The sequence below is a fragment of the Schistocerca americana genome, chromosome 2 (assembly GCF_021461395.2).
Source record: "Schistocerca americana isolate TAMUIC-IGC-003095 chromosome 2, iqSchAmer2.1, whole genome shotgun sequence".
NCBI lineage: Eukaryota > Metazoa > Arthropoda > Insecta > Orthoptera > Acrididae > Schistocerca > Schistocerca americana.
This window is the reverse complement of record NC_060120.1, coordinates 861,666,989-861,688,513: the sequence shown is the minus strand read 5'-3', so window position 1 is coordinate 861,688,513 and position 21,525 is coordinate 861,666,989. Positions and strand designations below refer to the sequence as shown.

At 42.8% G+C, this 21,525-nt stretch overlaps 1 protein-coding gene across 1 annotated transcript in view; it reads right to left on the bottom strand.

Moving 5' to 3' along the window:
- Positions 1 to 1,113: 1,113 nt before the first annotated feature.
- The window catches only part of LOC124594491 (growth/differentiation factor 6-A-like), a 94,475-nt gene continuing 74,063 nt past the window's right edge, over positions 1,114 to 21,525 (bottom strand). Inside the window, exons 4-5 of the mRNA XM_047132867.1 lie at positions 18,411 to 18,650; positions 1,114 to 1,347 (exon numbers count right to left, since the gene is read on the bottom strand). Coding sequence (XP_046988823.1) covers positions 1,114 to 1,347; positions 18,411 to 18,650 — 474 coding nt within the window. The remainder of the gene's footprint in view (positions 1,348 to 18,410; positions 18,651 to 21,525) is intronic.

The window sequence follows — 21,525 nt, the reverse complement described above, 5'->3', positions numbered from 1 at the left end:
GAATTTATGGAGTGAGTTAAAAGAGTTTGTAGCAGGAAGATGAGCCAACAGGGACGTGTCTACTCGTTACATTCAAGTGTGTTCATAATTCAACCAACTATCTTCAATGTTGATGCAAGTTTTTTGTTATGTAGCCATTCTGAAAGTTTTTCCCCACTCCCATCTGCAGAGCCTGTTTAGAGGCAAGCTGTGCGTCTGTAGTAAGTGCAGCGGCACATCAACTGCGGTCGAACACTTCTAGAGAATACTAGCTGCTTATGTACTCGTTTTAGTTACTCACACCAACATCTAATTTCTTCTTGTAAAGTAGTTTGGTCTCCATCCACAGGGGTGACGTAGAGTTGTTCACCGGTGACTACCCAATAATCACACTAAACACTGTACGAAGCAGAAAAGGCTGTCCCTCCAATAGTGGCAATACGTGTCAAAATTTTGAGGTTCCAACTACTTACTAAACAGACGCCTTCAACTGAGACAGTCGGTTGTTGGAAGATTATGAGGATGGAAAGATAAGTACATAGGACACAGAAACAAAGGATCTGGAAAAAATAAAATGAGAGACTGACGACTAAATATTGTGTTCTTTAAACACTATCAGTGCTACTCCTAGGTATTAACATCAATCTGTTGCGTTTGCTGCATGAATTTGTCCATACGGTCCTTCACCAATCATTTTACAATACAAATTTTCTAAAGTTCACATTATATTCTGTCATTGTAGGTAATCGGTCAGATACGTAATAGTCTGCTTTACTTTTTAATTTTTATAAAACAGCAGATAGCGATGCAGCTGCAGTCTGTGACAACTGTTCACGCTAAGAGAGATGTTTCAGCAATGAACTCAGACTGTGACGACAGTTATTTTACAGGCATCCGCAGCCTTGTGTCGACCATACAGCGATACACGATGCTCTTGCAGTAAGAAATCAGCTTAAGTGGCAGCTGCAGTCTGTGATGACCATCTTGTGAAGAGCTGCATTGGTACATGATGAGGTTCCGTGGCAAGCTGTCGTGGCAGTTCGTCATACCGTGTCGTCGAAGAGGGAGCGGCAGGTAGTGCAGTTTGCTGAGAGCTGCAGCCTGTAACAGTCAAATCGAAGTATGTGATGCGGCTCAGCGGCAGCCGCACTCTGCGACCACCATGTCGTGGTAGCTGTAGTGGTAGGTGACGACGCCAGTGGGCTCCATGTAGAGCACGGAGATGGGCAGGAGGCGCGTGGGCACGCAGCAGGCGCGCGGGGCCAGCCCTGGCCGGAACGTGTGCAGCAGCGCCTGCACCAGCGCGTGCTTGGTGGGCGACAGGTGCTCCGGCAGCGGCCACGAGCACCGACCCGCGCACTGGAACGCCTGTAACTCACGAAGCACACACACCTCACTCCCGACGTCAAATGGGACTAGCGAGAATAGAGTGGTGGGGAGGGGAGGGGAGGGGAGGGGAGGGGAGGGGTTGGGAGGGGAGGGGAGGGGAGGGGAGGGGAGGGGAGGCGAGGGGAGGCGACGGGAGGGGAGGCGAGGGGAGGGGAGGTGAGGTGAGGGAAGGGGAGGTGAGGTGCGGCAAAGGGCGGTGAGAGGATGGGAGGGGAAGGGAGAGGAGGGATGGGGAAGGGAGAGAAGGGGTGGGGGAGGGAGAGGAGGGGTGGGGGAAGGGAGAGGAGGGGTGGGGAGGGAAAGGGGGAGGAGGGGTGGGGAGAGGAGGGGTGGGGAGGGAAAAGGAGAGGAGGGATGGGGAGGGAAAGGGAGAGGAGGGGAGGGAAAGGGAGAGGAGGGGAGGGAAAGGAAGGGGCAGGGAGGGGAAGCAGTGTTTTAGTCGAAATGGACGCTTCAGCCTGTTGAGAGATTAAGAACTACCCACTTGTTCCATTTTTGGGATCTGCAGGACAGACCCTATACTCCGTATGGCGGGAGAAGAGCTCTGACAGTTGAAGTGGCCTTGCCGCACGTGCTTGGCCAACCAGATTATGAGATTTTACATTACCATGGCAACACCCAGTGTTGCCGAGTTGCTAGGTGACCCTTGCTTTGTCAGTGGTGGTAAAGGCATCGTTCAGCTTTGTGTGTCTACATGTGCATTCCACTAATTTTGCAAGTCTCTTGCTGTGCGTGTGTGCGTATGTGCGTGCGCGCGCGTGTGCGCGTGTGGGCGTGTGGAGGTGTGGGTGTACACGCAAATTTATGTACAGATTGTGTGTTTACTTTGAAATGGAGAATTGTGGGCTTTCGATGCAAGTGCGTAAAGCAATTAATAGAGTAGCAGAAGCATTAAGCATCTCTACAGCGACGGTGAAGAGTGTCACAAATGATATTTAGGTACCTATTCAGCTGGGAGCCTTGTTATTGTGACGCCTGGAAAGTCAGGGAAGAGATAGTGTTGTGTGACAAACAGGCAACGTTGAAAAATGATCTCAGACAATAAGTATACGCATCCTACAGCATGAAGGAATATCTGACACTTAAAAAGTCGAGGGCGTAACAATCGGGTAGTGGTTCGTTCACAGGCAGGATCACAAGGCTCTCCATTACTTTAAAGGAATTGGGTTTGGGTGCAAATAATTCAAAGGAACAAAGGTGCTACAGGAATGCAGAGACATTTTAGCGTGGAGATGTTGTTTCCTGCATGAGATGCTAGCAGCGAATCAGGTCAATGTAAAATGGATTCACGAAACATGGACCAACTTGCGTCACGCACGGTCCGTCGAGTGGGCAGACTACACGCACCATAGAAATATGAGCGTGCCAACTGGTAAAGGAGGACGACTAATTATTGATGCTGGCTCTGTGAACGGTTTCGTGGCCTGTGCTATGATAATGTTTCATTCAAAATAAAACTCGATTTGCATGAGGAGGTACATTTAAAGACCGGCTTGTTACTTGTTTGCTACCAAATGTTGTTTTGGTTATGGACAACGTGCTGTATCATTTTGTAAAGTTAAGTAAGGCACCATTGGCTGCTGTAAGGAGAGATGACAGTCAGCTGGTTGAAAGATAATAAAACAGGCTTTGAACAGAATATGAGAAATGTGGAACTGCCGGAATCAGTGAAACGATACAAGCCACAGAAGATGCTGTATGCTATTCGTTAGTAGAGTACCACAGCTATAAAGCTATACTTCTTCCAACGTACTGTTGCCATTAAAGTACTATCGAACTTATCTGGGCCCAAAGAAAAGATGTCGCAGAGCAAAATACAACCTTTAAATAGCGAGATACAGAGAAGTTCGTAAATGAAGCAGCCACACGAATAAAGCTACAAAATTGGAGGAATGTATTGAACCATTTGTGTAAAAATATTACAGAGTCGAATTTAGAAGAAGACGGAAGAGTAGAATCCATACAAAATTTTGTAATTTCTTTATCAGACGATGAGGACAGCAGCAGTGAAGATACGGAAGCCTGTGTGGCCATGAATACAGATGATCATTAAGACGATTATGATCTCGGAGTTCGCGTTCTTCAGTACAAAATATAAATATAATGTCTTCATTCGATTTCGTACACGTAACATTTGTGACTTTTGCTGTACCTTGATAAAATCGAAAATCTCTTTGTCTGTGTTTGTGTAAAAAAAAAAAAAGAAATTATCAAGCAACGCATCACTCAGTGCAATGCTGCCAGCAAGAATGCTGCAATGATTCATGCGGCATTGTTAGGCTTTGTAGACCTGGTTGCCACGCTGCCGAAGGGTGGGAGGGAAAGGTCCGTTGCCCCTCACCCCGCCGAGCCAGTAGCTGGCCAACTGCACTTCCATGTCGAATACCGGCAAGTTAGCTGGTAGCTGTCAGAGCTCTTGTCTCGCCGAACGGAGCATACCTACACCAACAAAATTTCGAAGGTTATTCACATGTACTTTCTGACTATACTATTTTAGCACGAGTGGCCCCGTAATGTGTAACGTGACAATTCCTGCTACTGCATAACCTATTGCATCGTGATCATCACCTAAGGCAAGGTTGTTCACGTGAGGTTTTCTCACCTCTCCTTGGTTGGTCGTAAAATTCCTTATATGGCAGCGTTGCCTTTCATGCCCTTTGATTGGCTCGAACTAAGAGAAAAACAATTCCATTGCAACTTGAGCAAAGTTCGAAGGCGTATGTCATCAAAAGTATCCGGATACCCCCCAAAAAATACGTTTTTCATATTAGGTGCATTGTGCTGCCACCTACTGCCAGTTACTCCATATCAGTGACCTCAGTAATCATTAGACATCGTGAGAGAGCAGAATGGGGCGCTCTGTGGATCTCACAGGCTTCGAACGTTGTCAGGTGATTGGGTGTCACTTGTGTCATACATCTGTACACGAGATTTCCACACTCCTAAACATCCCTAGGTCCACTGTTTCCGATGCGATAGTGAAGTGGAAACGTCAAGGGACACGTACAGTAAAGGTGTACAGGCCCACCTGGTCTGTTGACTGACAGAGACCACCGTCAGTTGAAGAGGGAGACCATCACACAGGAATTCCAGACTGTAACAGGTTCCACTGCAAGTTCTGAGACAGTAAGGCGGGAGGTGAGAAAACTTGGATTTCATGGTCGAGCGGCTGTTCAAAAGCCACACGTCACGCCGGTAAATGCCAAACGACGCCTCGCTTGGTGTAAAGAGCGTAAATATTGAACGATTGAACAGTGGAAAAACGTTGTGTGGAGTGACGAATCACGGTACACAATGTAGCGATCCGAGGGCAGGGTGTGGCTATGGCGAATGCCCGGTGAACGTCATCTGCCAGCGCGTGTAGTGCCATCAGTAAAATTCAGAGGCGGTGGTGTTATGGTGTGGTCATGTATTCCGTGGAGGGGGCTTGCACACCTTGTTGTTTTGCGTGGCACTATCACAGCACACGCCTACATTGATGTTTTAAGCACCTTCTTGCTTTCACTGTTGAAGAGGAATTAGGGGACGGCGATTGCATCTTTCAACACGATCGAGCATCTGTTCAAAATGCACGCACGGCCTGCGGCGGAGTGGTTACATTACAACATCCCTGTAACGGGCTGGCCTGCACGGAGTCCTGACCTGAATCCTACGGAACATCTTTGGGGTGTTTTAGAACGCAGACCGATTCGTGCCAGGCCTCACCGACCGACATCGATACCTCTCCTCAGTGCAGCACTCCGTGAAGAATGGGTTGTCATTCCCCAAGGATCTTTCCAGCACGTGATTGAACGTATGCCTGCGAGAGTGGAAGCTGTCATCAAGGCAAAGGCTGGGCCTACACCATACTGAATTCCAGCATTACCGATGGAAGGCGGCACGAACTTTGAAGTCATTTTCAGCCAGGTGTTCGAATTCTTTTAATCGCATAGTATATATACAGGGTGTAAATTTTAAGTTGACAAACCAGAATACCTCGAAAAGTAAGCTTCATACGAAAAAGTGTGTAGAATCCCAAGTTGATTGTTTTCGAGGGGACATCTGCTGGTGCTAAAATTAGCCCGCCAACCCAGCGCCCTGGGGATGGGGCCGGAGGCAACTTTAAAATTTCAAATGGGAACCCCCATTTTTTATTGCAGAATTAGATTATACATAAAAAACTACGTAAATTTTGTCTTCAACATTTGGTTTGATTGTTGGTAGTTGGCGCTGTAATTCTAGAAAATCCATGTTCTCATTTCTGTGTGGAAAATGGTTACAGAAAAATAAAAAATATTTATTTACTTCGTAATTTTTGATTCGCTAAAACTAAAACTCTCCTTCTCTCCCCATAGGGTGGGGTTTGAGAGAGGGGAATTAGAGTTTTACAAATGTTTACCCAAATACTATATTAACTTTTTCTGCAAGTTAGGATAAGTTTTATTTGTTTCGTGGTCATGAGGCCAAACAATTTTAATTATCAAACAAATGATCTAACTAGCTACCTAACTAACCAAACAACCTACTTACTAACGAGTGAACTCATTTTTATTTATCCGTAACCATTTTCCACGCTAAAATGAGAACATGGATTTTCTTGAATTACAGCGGCAACTACCACGAATCAAAACAAATGTTTGAGACAAAATGTACGGAGTTTTTTTTATGTAGAATCTGATTCTGCAACAAGAAATGGGGGTTCCCATTTGAAATTTTAAAGTTTCCTCCCGTCCCACCCCCAGGGGGCTGGGGTGTTGTGCTAATTTTAGCACCAGCAGATGTCCCCCTCGAAAATAATCAACTTTGGATTCTACACATTTTTCCGTGTGAAGCTTATTTTTCGAATTATTCTGGTTTGTCAGCTTAAAATTTATAACTCTGGCCAAGATGCAACGAAATTGTTTTTCTCTTAGTTCGGGCCTATCAAAGGCCAGGAAAGGCAATGCTACCACATTAAGGCCATGTTACGACCAACCAAGGAGAGGTGAGAAAACAAGGCGTAACGTGAACAACCTCGCCTTAGGTGATGATCACGATGCAATAGGCTATGCAGTAGTAGGATTTGTCATGTTGCACATTATATTACGGGGTCACTCGTGCTAAAATAGTGTAGTCAGAAAGTACACCTGAATAACCTTCGAAAATTTGTTAGTGGAGTTATACTCCGTACGGCGAGACAAGAGCTCACTGTCATTGATTTGGAAGCATGTAGGAGGATATAATTGTAATAGCATCAGAACTGTTTTTGGCGTTGCGACATACATCGCAATTTGGGATAGATTTCTGACATTCCTTAAAAAAATTATGTATACATTACTGGGAAGTAGACTTGCTCATTCCTGCAGCAGATTGCCAGAGCTGAATAATCAATGGAAACACGATCGTGCGAGATAATCTGCGAAAGGGATCAACTCTAGAAGACGCAGTAGCAAACAGAACTTTTGTACGTGTGCGTGATGTATATATTTCTCTTCCACATGAAATGTCAGCTTGTTACATCTAGGCACACAAGAACAACCTTGAGATTATCAACCCGAGGTCGCCAGTGGCTCACTGCAGAGTAATTCCATTTCGTGTTATTTCTTACTCGTGTTTGTCTTTGTACGCGTATTGATTGACGATATCTGCACAGCAGTATAAATGTCGGCGGCATGCTTTGCGTGTCTTGCTTCGAAACAAACATGACAAACATGTCCCACTCACTTGCCACTTTCGTAACTCTTAACAACAGTAATGTCGCGTTTGTCTTCGTCCTCAGCCATGCATTCTGTACTGTTCTGTGTAGGGTTTGTTTTTTTCCGGCAGTGAAATGAAACGTCGTGCTGCTAGGGCCTCCCGTCGGATAGACCGGTCGCCTGGTGCAAGTCTTTTGAGTTGACGGGGACTCTGCCGACTTGCGTGTCGATGGGAATGAGATGATAATGTTCTACTTTAACAATCATATACAGCTGTATGGATTGGTTTAATGAAGAAGAGTTGGCCGATATCCATCTTGCGTTTGCTTTCACTGAATGCAATGGAACAGTGGCTCAATGTTAAGCTGTTCCTAGACAGGCAGCAACCTAATCACAGTATTTTTGCATCTGTACATGTGTTTTACTTTTTGGCAATAGCTTATTATAGGCTTTCTCACTTTTAAGATGTTTCCACTGCAACAAAGGTAACTGAGATAATAAATCCAGATCTTAGTTCTATTATTACTCGGTAACGACACACCGGAGACCTTGTACACCTTGTACTAGAATACTCAAAAAATATGAATGAATAACTCATGAAATTTTGTTGGAGTTCGATTTATCCTATATAAGCTATCAATATTAGCTTTCTGTGAGAGGAAACAAGTACAGTTCATGAACGAATTTGCTTTTTTTATGTATCCATTATTTATGGTTGTTAGATTCACACACCATTGATTTTGACGTTAGATAGCCATATAACATCAACAAATGCAAGTGGAGGGAAAAGTTCTCTTTCAAGCAACTCACGTCCCTCCAAAGTTTGGTTCAAATGGCTCTGAGCACTATGGGACTTACCATCTGAGGTTATCAGTCCCCTATAACTTAGAACCACTTAAACCTAACTAACCTAAGGACATCACAAACATCCATGCCCGAGGCAGGATTCGAACCTGCGACCGTAGCAGTCGCGCGGTTCCGGACCGAACCGCCTAGAACCGCTCGGCCACCACGGCCGGCACTAAAAATTAAATTAATTTTTCCAAACTTCGTCAGTGCATGCTTCAGTGTATTAATGTTAACATAGTGAAGTCTCAGAATGAGCAAATGAATATGTTTTGCTGATTATATTTGTTTTAAGAAAAAATTAATATGTGCTAAACAATCAAGCTAGAAAGCTAAAAATTGTTCAGAATGTGCAAATGTATGTCACAATCATAAGTTAGAAGTCTCAACTCGATCGGGGCAATGTTTTGGTCAAAATTGGCGTTTTTACGTAGAGATGAAGGCGCTAAACATTAAACTCATAGGATGAAAATTCGTATGTAGCCTCATTTTGATATAAAAACATTAACTACGTGACTCTATTAAGCTGCCTCTATTAGTTTTCAAGTTATTTACTAAATGCCAAATTTGGGAAAAAAACATCCTTATTCATAATAGATTAAGTATCATTTGTATTTGTTGTTCAAAGTTCTAAATACAGCAGCAAATGAAACAATAATCACAAGGAATCTTAAAGAGGCAGTTCGGAGGTCACGTTCTACTGTCGGTACCTTCCTAAAAATTCTAGCCAGCAAAATTTAAATGCAGTCGAGCTAAAACTTTTTCAGTAACTAAAGCAAACTGAACTTTAATTATACGAAAATTAAGACGTTTGCAAATTGTTAAACGACAGAGTTATTAATTAATGTGGGTTCAAGAAAGGGGCAATTTAGATGTTGCTACCTGTGCCTAGAGTGGTTGACAGCACTTGTTCCGTTCGGCGTCCCGCTGTGCACATAAATAAATACAGTCAGAGAGGCACAGAGAAAAGAGACTTCGCACCGAGATATACTTGACGCAATCAAACGCTTGCGTATGCTGTGCCTCAGATGAAGTCACAGCCAGGCAGCTCCCAAACACATTTTCAGTGAAAGTAGGAAATCAACTCGCGTGGATTGTACACTGTCCTGGATCGCTTAGATTTCACGGAAGGAACTGTGTGCCAACCACAATGTTGACTAAACCGTGTGGCAAGTGGGGAGATTATTTTCCACTTTTAAGGCGAGCAATTAACTTTTTTGGTTACAAGTCAGGGCGATAGATCATTTTACTTGGAACTTTCTGTACAGGTCGTCTCTGAACTGTTAATAATGCTGATTCACATAGGGAAAACATTATATATTGAGCGTGTGAACTTTTACTGAATATATCAGTTAGTTAAAACTCTAAGCTTTTATTTATAGTGATAGTTTCCTGATGCTGCTGAATAAATAGCAAGTAGGAACATTTTATTTCAGTGAGCACAATGAGTAATGTGGACTTGTAGACTGGAAATTATGATCAGTAAGTTCTCCATCGCTTTCTGGCTGACTGCAAAAATAGTTTTCAGGCTCGTGTAAATGGCAGAGATCATAGATTATTTTACCAGTCGCCCCACAATGTTTTGATGCAATTAAACATTATCACTATCTGAGAGAGCTAAATTCAAGCGGAAAAACTGAAACAGAGTATGAGAATTGGAATCAAGTTGGCTGGAGAAGGAAAACTAAAGATAAAGGAAGACAATTAAGTTAGCAGCATTATGGAAATGTGAACTACACCATTACTGTTTCCTTTATGACAATGTGAACGTAAATACTGTAAAAGTTTAAAGAATTAGACGGATCCTAACCACAACAATACCCAAAGATGAACTAAGAACATCTTGAGAAGTTCTTTCAGGGTATGTCACATCACATTAGACCATTAATCAAAGTGAGATGATGGATGTAATTATGTTGTAACTGGAGACATACTGACCAGGGTATATAGCTTTCATATTGTTAACTCCTCCGCTTCGTTGGTAACTATTAAATTGTGCAGGATTATTTTATTTTGTTATATTCTCTGATCACAATGTAGAACTATTGTTGTAGTAACACATTTTTAATGTTTGTTTTATTGACCTTTTGCTCATAAATATGGGAATACATTGAACAAAAATTAATTTATGTAAGGGTATACGGGTTGCACGCAGCCTTACGGTACGTAACATGCGCTCGCCAGCCGGCCTATCTGGAATGCTGACAATCTGCTTGGTCAGTACACGTGCGTCCGGCCACAGTGCGATGCAGCGAGTAAGCGGTCCACAGAGCGCGATATAACTAGCCTCAGGCGCGAATACGTCTTTTCTTAGCTCACCATGGATACCTTCGATACGACTGCAATTAACCGCTGTTAGGATGACAGACACAATGATGATCGGTGCGCGTAGCGTGCGTGTTTTATAATCAGCCTTTGTTAATAAACTGTTTAAACTTACTTCTCGGTGTTCGCGTATTGCCGTACCTCAAGGACACATCGCTTACAAATCCTGACAAATATTAGGGTAATCATCATCCGGGGCAACAACACAAACAACCCCCTTATTGAAGTGGTGTCAGAAGTGGAATAATTATGGAAAATCTACAGTCCTGAAGAGGTGCAGCACAACGTGAACTTCGAGCAGCAGCAGCAGCAGAAACATGAACATCTTCTGACTATGTAGCGACATCCAACGCTGGAATTCAGGTTGGTCTTCTCCAGTTTGGCAAGAATACGAAAGGCAGTGATGGATCTTTATTTTGCATTTGAGTGACTCATTGGCGTTGTATTAGACGAAATGTCGCAATCCAGAGTAACGTTGTCGATCTACAAACTGTTATTAATGAACTGCAAGAAGAGATTCGGCAGTTAAAAGCAGAAAGAAGCGAGCGTAACATTCCGAAAGACTTGGCAAATGATAGTTCGTGCAGTACACGTACAACTACAATAAAGAATTTTTCATTATTGCCACCAGTACCAGTGTTTAGCGGGAAACCCGAAGATGTGAAAGTGTTTTTTCGTTAACTTGAAGGTGCCGCCCTGTTAGTATTATGGACATATTCCGATAACTTAGCGGTTGCCGGATTAAGAATTTAAGGAGCAGCACAAGATTTCATTAGCGCGGAGCCTACTTGCGTGAATACAGAAGATTACAATGAGTTTAGAACGATTGTTGTGAAGAGATTTAAACGTAAAAACGCGATCAGGTTTTACAGAGAGCAGCTTTACAGTTTGCGAATGCGACGAGACGAATCTATCGTGCAGTTTGCCGACAGCATTCGAAACATCAACGCTCAAACGTACGAGTTAGTAGAAGATGAAAATGAAAATCGCATTCAGTTGTTCGACGCCGACCCGAGAGCCTTGGACACATTTATTCAGGGGTTGCACGGAGAGGAAGTAAGCAAGGCTGTTCGATTGGCACGATGTAAAACGTTTCAGGAAGCAGCAGAATCAGTTGCTGGTTTCCTTGAAGCACTAAGACGACCGAATGAGAAGCAGAAACAAGAACGCAGAGTCTTCAACACAACAGTACAATGCTACAGATGCAATAAGCTGGGTCACAAGCGTAAGGATTGTAAAGAGAAGCGAATCTGCTATCATTGCGGGATGCAGGGTCATGTGTCGAGGGATTTCTGCAACAAGAAGAAAGGTAATGCGAACAAGAGACAATCTGCCAGATCTTTAAACGAGTACGGGGCGTACGACCGTTGCCAGAGACAGTGATTCCTGTTAGTTCCAGTGAAATTCTGACCGAAAATGACTTCGTGATAGGTGCTGTATATCGTGGGAGAAACATCAAACTACTTATTGACACAGGAGTACAGACCTCAATGTGGTGTGGCATAGGTAAACGGGATAAAGTGCGAGGGTTAAACGGAGGAAAGCTACGTAACTATGGAGCAGTTGACGTAGAATTAATTCTTGGCCAAGACCAAGATGAAGGTGAAAATAAAGATAAATACACAGCATGGGCGCAAATAGTTTCAAATAACGAAACGCGATACGACGGTGTTCTTGGATTTGGTTTCTTGTCCACTAATGAGGCACAGATATTTGTCGCAGAAAGAAAGATCAGACTAGGCCGTAGCAACTACAACCTAGGAAATCGTTCTTCAGATCGTACTCAAAGGAGTAGCAATACTGACGTCGTGGGAATAGACCGTCCAAACGATGCACCAGTTCCGAGTCCATGTTCAAATTGATCAGCCTCAGCAAATTCCCAAGGGAGCAGGAAAGACAATCTACGTTGAAGTTAAGTCACCCCGATGCAAGGAAGGAACTCTGTTATTAATTGAGCAATCCGAGAAAAGTGAGTTACTGGATACAATGCATTGTTATGTTGCTAGAAGTGTAGGTGTCGCTACAATGGTGAGACAATGTCGCAAAGGTCCCGGTTAAAATAACGAATATGAGCAATGAGGATGTTTTGCCACGAGGAACTAAAGTTGCTGAAGTGTCAAGCGTAAGTAAAAGTGACGTAATCCAGATGAGGTAACAAATTCTGCAGTTACAAACACAGATTTTTGTAACAGTACCGCAAGATTGCGACGAGGAGACGAAGTTAATAATAAACCGAAGCTCAAGATTTGGAAGAAGACAGAACATTTGACAGCTGATGAACAGAAGATTTTAGCACCTTTTTTGTTGGAGTCCGCAGATTTATTCCGAAAACGTGCAAATTTACCTGTCACTCGTTTAGTTTAGCATCGTATTCATACAGGGAGCAGCAAACACGACAATTGGGATGTCTGTTTACCGTACTTGGTAAGTTGTTACAATGCCAAAATGCACAGCTCAACTGGCCTAAGTCCATATGAGATCGTCTATGGAAGAAGAATGCATTCACCCTTGGACTTTGCACGATCGACTGCCGGAATCAGCAATGAGCACGTAAGGGATCTAGCACGCAAGCTAAAGGAAGCATGGAGGGGAGTGATACAGCAAAATCATCGATCCTCTCTTCAGCAAGCAAGATAACACGACCGCCAAGCAGCATTGACACAGTATCGAGTTGGAGATACTGTGTATCTAAGCAACGTGGTGCTAAAGAAGATTCAAGTCAAAAAGTTTAAGAAGTTCTGGAAAGGACCATATCCAATCTCGGAGGTGTTGTCGCCAGTCACTCTTAAGCTCCGACTGCCCTTTCGTTCAATTGTCGTTTATGTCAATCGTGTAGAGCCATTTCTGTGTACTTTTCCTGTAGTATCTCAAGACGACGAGGACCGACTGAGAGGCAGACCTGCTGTTCGCAAACCCAGGAAGAGAGAATCGCGAGGTCGCAGTCCAGACTTCGAGGCCGAGGCATCGCCACGTTCCGAGCGATCCTGTTCCAGACATCCCTACAAGATGCGTAAACGTGTGTGGTGTCTGAGAATGCAATGCATGTGTTTATTTCAGCCATGTGCTTATGTGAATGTGTTGTGAAAATTTAGTACTGAAGCAATTGCACGAGTGCACAAGTGAACTAAACCTTTTATTCCGCAGGTTAGCACAAGAAACTCATTTATTTTATGTTCATTGTTAACTCTAGTATTTAGAACTAATTAACCATGTTCATTTTTATTCTAATGTTTGCTATGATAGCGTATTCTTCTAATGCTGTATTGATAGTACCACAGAGAACAGGTGTTTTGTTTGAAACACGATCAGACATGGTAGTTTCAACAAGTGATGCAATACTTGTCCTCAAGTACAATTTGAATGAAATCCAGCAACAGTTCAATTCTGTAAAGAAGCAAATTGATCTAATTCGTTCTGTTAAGGGCAATGATACAATTTTGGAAATGGGTACATCTTGATATAATAACTGGATCACAGCCAGAATGCAGGTAGAGTCTACATTTGCTAATTATGAACAAGAGATGTACCGTTTTTTTTTAAAGGCTTTTGCAACACAAAACTTTAATTAAGCGTAAACGTGCCTGGTTTGATTTTGGAGGGAGTATCCTTCGTTTTGTACTTGGTACTTTAAACTAGTCTAGATCTACTGGCAGTTAAAGGCAAAATATTAGCTCTTGAACAACAGTCCAGTACAGATCCAGCTAACCTCTCTAATGAAATTGTCGTATTAAAGAATATGTGAAGAACCATCACTAACCACACAGTTTTCATTGAACAGCTTGTAAAGCAATTTATCTCACATTTCCACGTAATTCGTAATGAAACGAGCGCAAATATCCAAGAACTATTCCAAGGATTAAATGCTGTGAGTGCACACTTAGATTTAAACACTCTTTTGCTGAGGATTACTGATAGTTTATCAAACGCTAGAATTGATGCCCTTAACTTAAGAACAGCCTTAGAAAGTACCTCAAATGATTGTTTGAGCAGCGTACTACTACATCCAGGACAATTTTTACAGGTCCTAATATCAACTGAGCGAAAGTTAGATGCAACCTATATTATGATTTATCCTGTTAACTCTTACAATTTATGTGATTACTATAAGTTAACCACCACACACTCTTTAATGATTGAAGGTGAATTAACTGTTGTTGTTTCTATTCCCATTGCTAGATCAAAGCATAATTTTGAAATGTATAAGATTTATATTTACCCTGTGAAATGGAGACAGGCAGGTATCCATGTAAAGTACACACTGAATGATTATCTACTGATCAGCAAGGATCGATGATATTTTGTGTCCCTAAATGAAAACGATTTGCATATCTGTAAACGTAGTCATAAGTTAATTTGCCCTGAATTGGTAGTATTCTTAGACAGCAGAGTGTACAGCTGTGAGAAAGAATTGTTTATGAATCATCCCCCAAGAGATGATTGCCCTAGAATTTTAATGCATCTTTGTCACCCATTTCTTAAAGGATGTTCTGAAGGTATAATTTTTTCATTTAACTCCACCCTTGATGTCACATTTGCATGTAAAAATTGCGACACACCTGAGCTACCCTTTACACTCAAATTGAATGACAGTGGATTAATCATGATTGCCACACATTGTCATTTATTATGTGAACTATTTGATATGCCTGGTGTATTGCCAACTACATTTCACGCAACTGAACATTTGCCGTTAACGAGAATGTTATTTTTTTATTACAATGATTCATACATATCAACATATGGAAAGCATTCCTTATCAAGTTTTTCTGAAGACAACAATTTAATTAAGGATATCCATGAAAATTTAATTTCTTCCAATAATGAGCTAAGCTTCATTGAAGCAGCAAATAGAATTAAGTTCTTCGATTCATCCAGTAATGTTAATGCATACCTGATTGTCAGTATTGTGTTTTTATTGCTTTTATTAACTTGTCAACAGCATTAGCCATGTATGAAAGTGTCATCCTGAAGGCACGCTTCTCTGTACAGAAAGTTACTGTGTGTGCAAATGAAATACATGTTGCAATGCCTTCTGATGCCACAAATGATGAAATAGATTCATAATGCCCAATGGTCGTTTTGAGCCACCTATGGTTGCTCTTTTTCTCTGGGGAGAGTAATGTAAGGGTATACGGGTTGCACGCAGCTAGAAGGCACGTAACACGCGCTCGCCAGATGGCCTATCTGGAATTCTGACAATTTGCTTGGTCAGTATATATGTGTCCGGCCGCAGTGCGATGCACCGAGTAAGCCACTGGCTGCGATCCACAGCGAGCGATATAACTAGCGTGGCCTCGGGCGCGAATATGCCTCTTTCCTTAGCTCACCATGGAGCCCTTCGATACGACTGTAATTAGCCATTGTTAGCATGACAGACACAGTGATGATGGGTGCATGTAGCATGCGTGTTTTATAATCAGCCTTTGTTAACAAAACTAAACTTACTTCTCGGTGTTCGCATATTGCCGTACCTCAAGGACGCATTGCTTACAAATCCTGACAAATATTCGGGTAATTATCATCCGGGGCAACAACACAAACAACCCCCTTATATTTAACTTAACCACTCGTGCAGTCTTGGATACACTAATATTTTGGGTAAAACTGTACATAAAAAATTACAATCCTTCCCATCTTGAAGCCATTACCTTAAATTTTGTATGGTGTCTTTCCTGTTGTTGTTGTTGTTGTAGAAGTGGTCTTCAGTCTGAAGATTAGTCTGATGCAGTTGACCACGCGAGTGTTTCTGGTGGAAACATTTCTGTAAAACTGCTGCAACGAACATCCATGTGAACCTACTTATGCGTTCATGCCTAGGCCTTCCTTTATAATTGTTAGCCCCGACACTCTTCTCTACAAAAAATCTGAAGATTTCATGATGCTTCAGGATGTGTTCTACCAGCTGATCCTTTCTTTAGTCAAGAGCCACAAATTTCTTTTTTTCCCCAAATTAGGTTCAGTGCTTCTTCATTATTTACTCTATTTCCCCAGCTAATCCTTAGTAATTTACTTTAGCGCCACATTTCACTAGCTTCTACCCAAAATTTTAAAAAAGTTCACTCACCAAAATTTAGTACTTGTAATCCAGTGTTTCAGTATCAATAAAATCTACGTCTTCCTAAACAGAGGATTGAAGTACAAAATCACTTCTGAAACGAATGCAGAATTTATAAATACCACAACTGTGGAACTAAAAAGCACATATGCCTTGGTGAAGATCGAGGAAAAGCACACACACAGATATAGGTGCTAACCTCAACAAAGTCTTATCAACGAGCAGCAGTTAGCTGTGAAGAATGTAGGGATCCATGCACCTTCAAGAACGATTGTAATTTGGTGGCATTTGTAAACGAAGTTGGAATTCCAGAGGGGGTGGGCGGTGAAAATGTGCTGGGATCGTAAACCAGTACGCATACCCATTAAGTATCCTGTTCAAGTAACTAAAATTTACTGAAGTATCAGAAAATTCTATGAGTCGAATGTATGGAAGTAATTGAACATGTAGACTTGGTATATTCTTTTAACTCCTTTAACTTTAGCCACTGAATTGATCAGCAGACAGATGCTATATCAAAGGGCAATAGTTTATCTGGGACATAAGTAAATAGTTTTTTAAATTATCTAAAAGGCAAATTCTTTCCCAAAAAGCAAGATAGAGAACATAAAATTGTATCCTTGCTATACTAATAACAAATCTGTAAAACCGTCGTTTCTGTCAGTCTTTGAACACGATAGTTTCCAAAACTGCTCGACGAATTTTCATTGGGTTTTCACAGTAACTTGTGGATAGCTTTGGGAACCTACCAGACTTTAGTTCGTCGAAACCAGATCGCCGGCCGCTGTGTCCGAGCGGTTCTAGGCGCTTCAGTCCGAAAACACGCGGCTGCTACGGTCATAGGTTCGAATCCTGCCTCGGGCATGGATGTGTATGATGTCCTTATGTTAGTTAGGTTAAGTAGTTCTAGGTCTAGGGGACTTGTGACCTCAGATGTTAAGTCCCATACTGCTCAGAGCCATTTGAACCATCTGAAATCAGATCACGAAAAAAGAAGATATCTACACATGTTATAGAAATGTATGTATGTATGGATTTATTTATGCTTGTTTGTTTGATTTCCTCTGTAACCATTTGACCGATTTCGTCCGAATTTGGTACGCTTATCATTGTTGGAAAGAATCGCTTTGGGGGTAAGAACTGCCTACGTATCAAAGGTGTTTGAGTGAAACAGAAGTGTAGGCCACTATACGCGAATACAAGAATTTTATTCATCCTGTATTTAAGAACAAGAGCATTTTGTGAATTGCAATAAACTTTACACATAATTTGAAACCTTTAAGAAACTTATTCTTGCCGACCCTCCGCCCCCTCCCCGCTCCCTCCTGTTCATTTTCGCATCAGGCATGGCTATGTAATTTATTCCTTCTTTACTACTAATCGTATTATAACACATTTTGCAGACATTGTTCAACTAGCCACCAAATGTATCTGCAAAATTATATCAGTATATGACACATAGTTCAAAATATATGATGTCAAACAATGAGATGCCTGAATAAATTCCGCATCATGCTTAACGTTTAAATTTGTTATTACTAACCCGCATAACCGATTTCTATGAAATAAGCAAAGGATATAGCTTGAGCCCTGATGAAGAAGATAGGCTTCTTTATAAAGTGTAAAGTACTTTGCTAGTTATTGAGGTGAAGACTATTACGCGGATTAGGGAAAAGTATTTACTTCGACTTCTGAGCTTCACCATATTTGTAACAATGCTTTTATTGATTGGTGTGTGTTACGCAATACAACTGGAATTAATAAATACAATGGTTATACAATTTTCAGTGTCTTTAATCCATGCCTCCAGACTGCTTCAGTAGCAGGATGCATAGGAATGCGCTCTTGATTGGCGACTCCATGGAGTGTTCTGCGCACCACGACCAAATAGTGGATAGAATTGGAAGGAGAATCAGCATTGGTCGTATTTTTTTGTTTTATTATCCACAAAATCGATTTTCGGTCACTTAGTGACCATCCTAAGTGCTGTAATATACAATTAAAATGGGTAGGTACTGGTATCAACAAGCTTAGAGCGCTGAGTCTCCTTCCAATGCGCTCTTGGCTATGCTCCTCTGTACTTAGGAGAGACGGGGGGGGGGGGGGGGGGAGGGGGAAGGTCATACTTGACATACTTGCTATGCTTTATTTGCATTCGTTACCTCGTATCCAGTGGGGGCGACTATCCAGGTGTCGTAGTTGATCTCTGAGAAGTCGACGTAGAGCGGCTTCCTGCGGCAGTTGCCGCGCGCCCGCCGACCCGGCCTGGCCTTCACCTGGAGCTGCAGCTCTCCGCCCCCGCCACCCCCACTGTCCCTGCTCCAGACGCGGTTCGTCTCTTCCTCGTAGTCCTCCGCCTCCACCTGCCGCCTTTTGCGTGGAGACTCACGACCGCCGCCCACCTGCGAGACAACACGCACACTTTGGCAGGCAACGCGGCATTCGCAATACTCAGTGTGCACGCACACGCACGAGGTGGCGAGCTGTTACAATGACAGTGACACCCTTAGTTTCACACACAGTAGAAGACTGATCATCCCGATTCTGCTGTTTTCGAGTTCTTCGAATACAATGATTCCCAGGCTACCGTGCAGGTGCGCTTTGACGCGGTGGCTATCTTAGAGGCTAAAGCCCGTTAGCTTGCACCACTAAACATTAAAACAAAACAATTTCTTACGTTTTGCACTTTACTTCGGGACACATCTTATAATCGTGAAAGATAGAAATTAATTTGTGTAACACTGAAAGTCGCGAGTTCTATCTTTTTATCTCGTGTTTTCTACTGAAAATCTCGTGCTTGTACTCTTGTTAACTTTACTATTGCAGAGATCGCCTAAACTTTGTTTTTTTTATTGGTCCTGTACGCAACAAATAACTTACTCGGTCTTTCTGCTGCCACTGCTTGATCTGCTACATTCCATTATTTAACAAAAACATAAAAAAACCTATTATTCATGCTGAGTGCAATGTATGTTCTGTATTGCGGCTCCTGCTGTTGCTTGCGGCTTCTGCTTACTACAACTACATATAATTCACGAGAAAGTGTTTGGTCAAATCTAAACTCTATAAATGATAACCCAAACAAGTAATTCCTTTTTTCAAAAACTATATTATGAAAGCGATTCTTTCTCATTCAATTAACAAAACGCTAGAAGCTCTTTGAACAATCGCTTCGTATGCAAATCTGCCTCCAATGGCATAGAAGCAATATTACAAATTAATCAGACTCTTGAGACAGACTGAAATAATTCTCAATTAAATACATAGTCAAACAATTCCCCGACAATTACAAAAGAAATCAATGACAAAAATCAATACTTAATCTATTCGCCTAACAATGGTTTCCCTTCAGAATTCAGCTCCTATCTTTATCAAAATTACCGTCTGCTGCTACGCACATACACAAACCCTTTTCCTTAAATTAATAAGCGCGCTGCAAATTATAAAAAATATCAACTCAATACCAAATCCTGTGTCGCTGCTGGCGGTCACGGCAGTACGGCAGCTCGGCGACGACCCCTCGCCCAACACGTGCGCACCACAGCAGGCGGGCTGCTACACTGGCTTCCAAACTGCCACTAATTAATCCGTGCGTTGTGAAGCGTGACAACAATATCTTAGATTCCAGAGCTTGTGTATGCGCGCTGTAGCCAACCTTTAAATCCCAAGAGAGTATTGCCAACTCTCAACATCACTCATACAGTGCCTCCATAGCCGAATACTTAGATCTGCTGCTTTTGGAGCAGAAGAGCGCCAGTTCGATTCCCGCTAGCATCTTAATTTTCTGAGGTATGGATGTGGGGCATGGCCGGCCGCTGTGGACGAGCGGTTCTAGGCACTTCAGTCCAGAACCACGCAGCTGCTACGGTCGCAGGTTCGAATCTTGCCTCGGGCATGGATGTGTGTGATGTCCTTAGGTTGGTTAGGTTTGCGTAGTTCTAAGTCTAGTGGACTGATGACCTCAGATGTTAAGTGTCATAGTGCTTGGAGCCATTAGAACCATTTTGATGTGGGGCATGGGGCCCATTTAACGCTTCTGAGGTCGAATGACGAGCTGCGTGAATAAAGAACGAGCGGCAATATCATGATTCGTCTACCGGCAATAACGGCTCGGGGAATCGCCAACATGCTGATCACATGTCCCATCATCACATGTAACTCCTCAAACTGCCTTGTAGTCAGCAGTCGCCAGTCTGAACAGTCCTAACGCCTAAACCGTAAGTGGTGTTTACATACTTCACTAAGATTGTTCACCAACACAATGAACCATCGATCTCGGCGATATAGGTTGGCTTGCATGCCACTTCGATACAGATACACTATGCCATCAAAAGTATCCGGACACCTGGCTGAAAATGACTTACAAGTTAGTGGCGCTCTCCATCGGTATCGCTGGAGATCACATGGTGTTTGCCTACCCTTAGCCTTGATGACAGCTTCCACTCTCGCAGGCATACGTTCAATCAGTTGCCGGAAGGTTTCTTGGGCCCATTCTTCACGGACTGCTGCACTGAGGAGATGTATCGATGTCGGACAGTGAGACCTGGCACGAAGTCGGCGTTTCAGAACATTCCAAAGGTGTTCTATAGGATTCAGGTCAGGACTCTGTGCAGGCGAGTCCATTACAGGAATATTATTGTCGTGTAACCATTCCGCCACAGGCCGTACATAATGAACAGGTGCTCGATCGTGTTGAAAGATGCAAACGCTATCCCCCAATTGCTCTGTAACAGTGGGATGCTGTCATAGTGCCACGCAAAACAGCAAGGGGTGCAAGCCTCCTCCATGGAAAACACGACCAGACCATAACACTACCACCTCCGAATTTTACTGTTGGCACTACACACGCTGGCGGATGACGTTCACCGGGAATTCGCCATCCTCACACCCTGCCATCGGATCGCCACATTGTGTACCGTGATTCGTCACTCCATACAACGTTTTTCCACTCTTCAATCGGCCAATGCTTAGGCTCCTTACACGAAGCGAGGCGTCGTTTGGAATTTACCGGCATGATGTGTGACTTATGAGCAGCCGTTCGACCGTGAAATACAAGTTTTCTCACCTTCCGCCTAATTGTCATAGTACTTGCAGTGGATCCTGATGCAGTTTGGAATTCCTGCGTGTGGTTCGGATAGATATCTGCCTATTACACATTACGACCCTCTTCAACTGTCAGCGGTCTCTGTCAGTCAACAGATGAGATCGGCCTGTACGCTTTTGTGCTGTAGTGTCTCTTCACGTTTCCACTTCACTATCACATTGGACTCAGTGGAC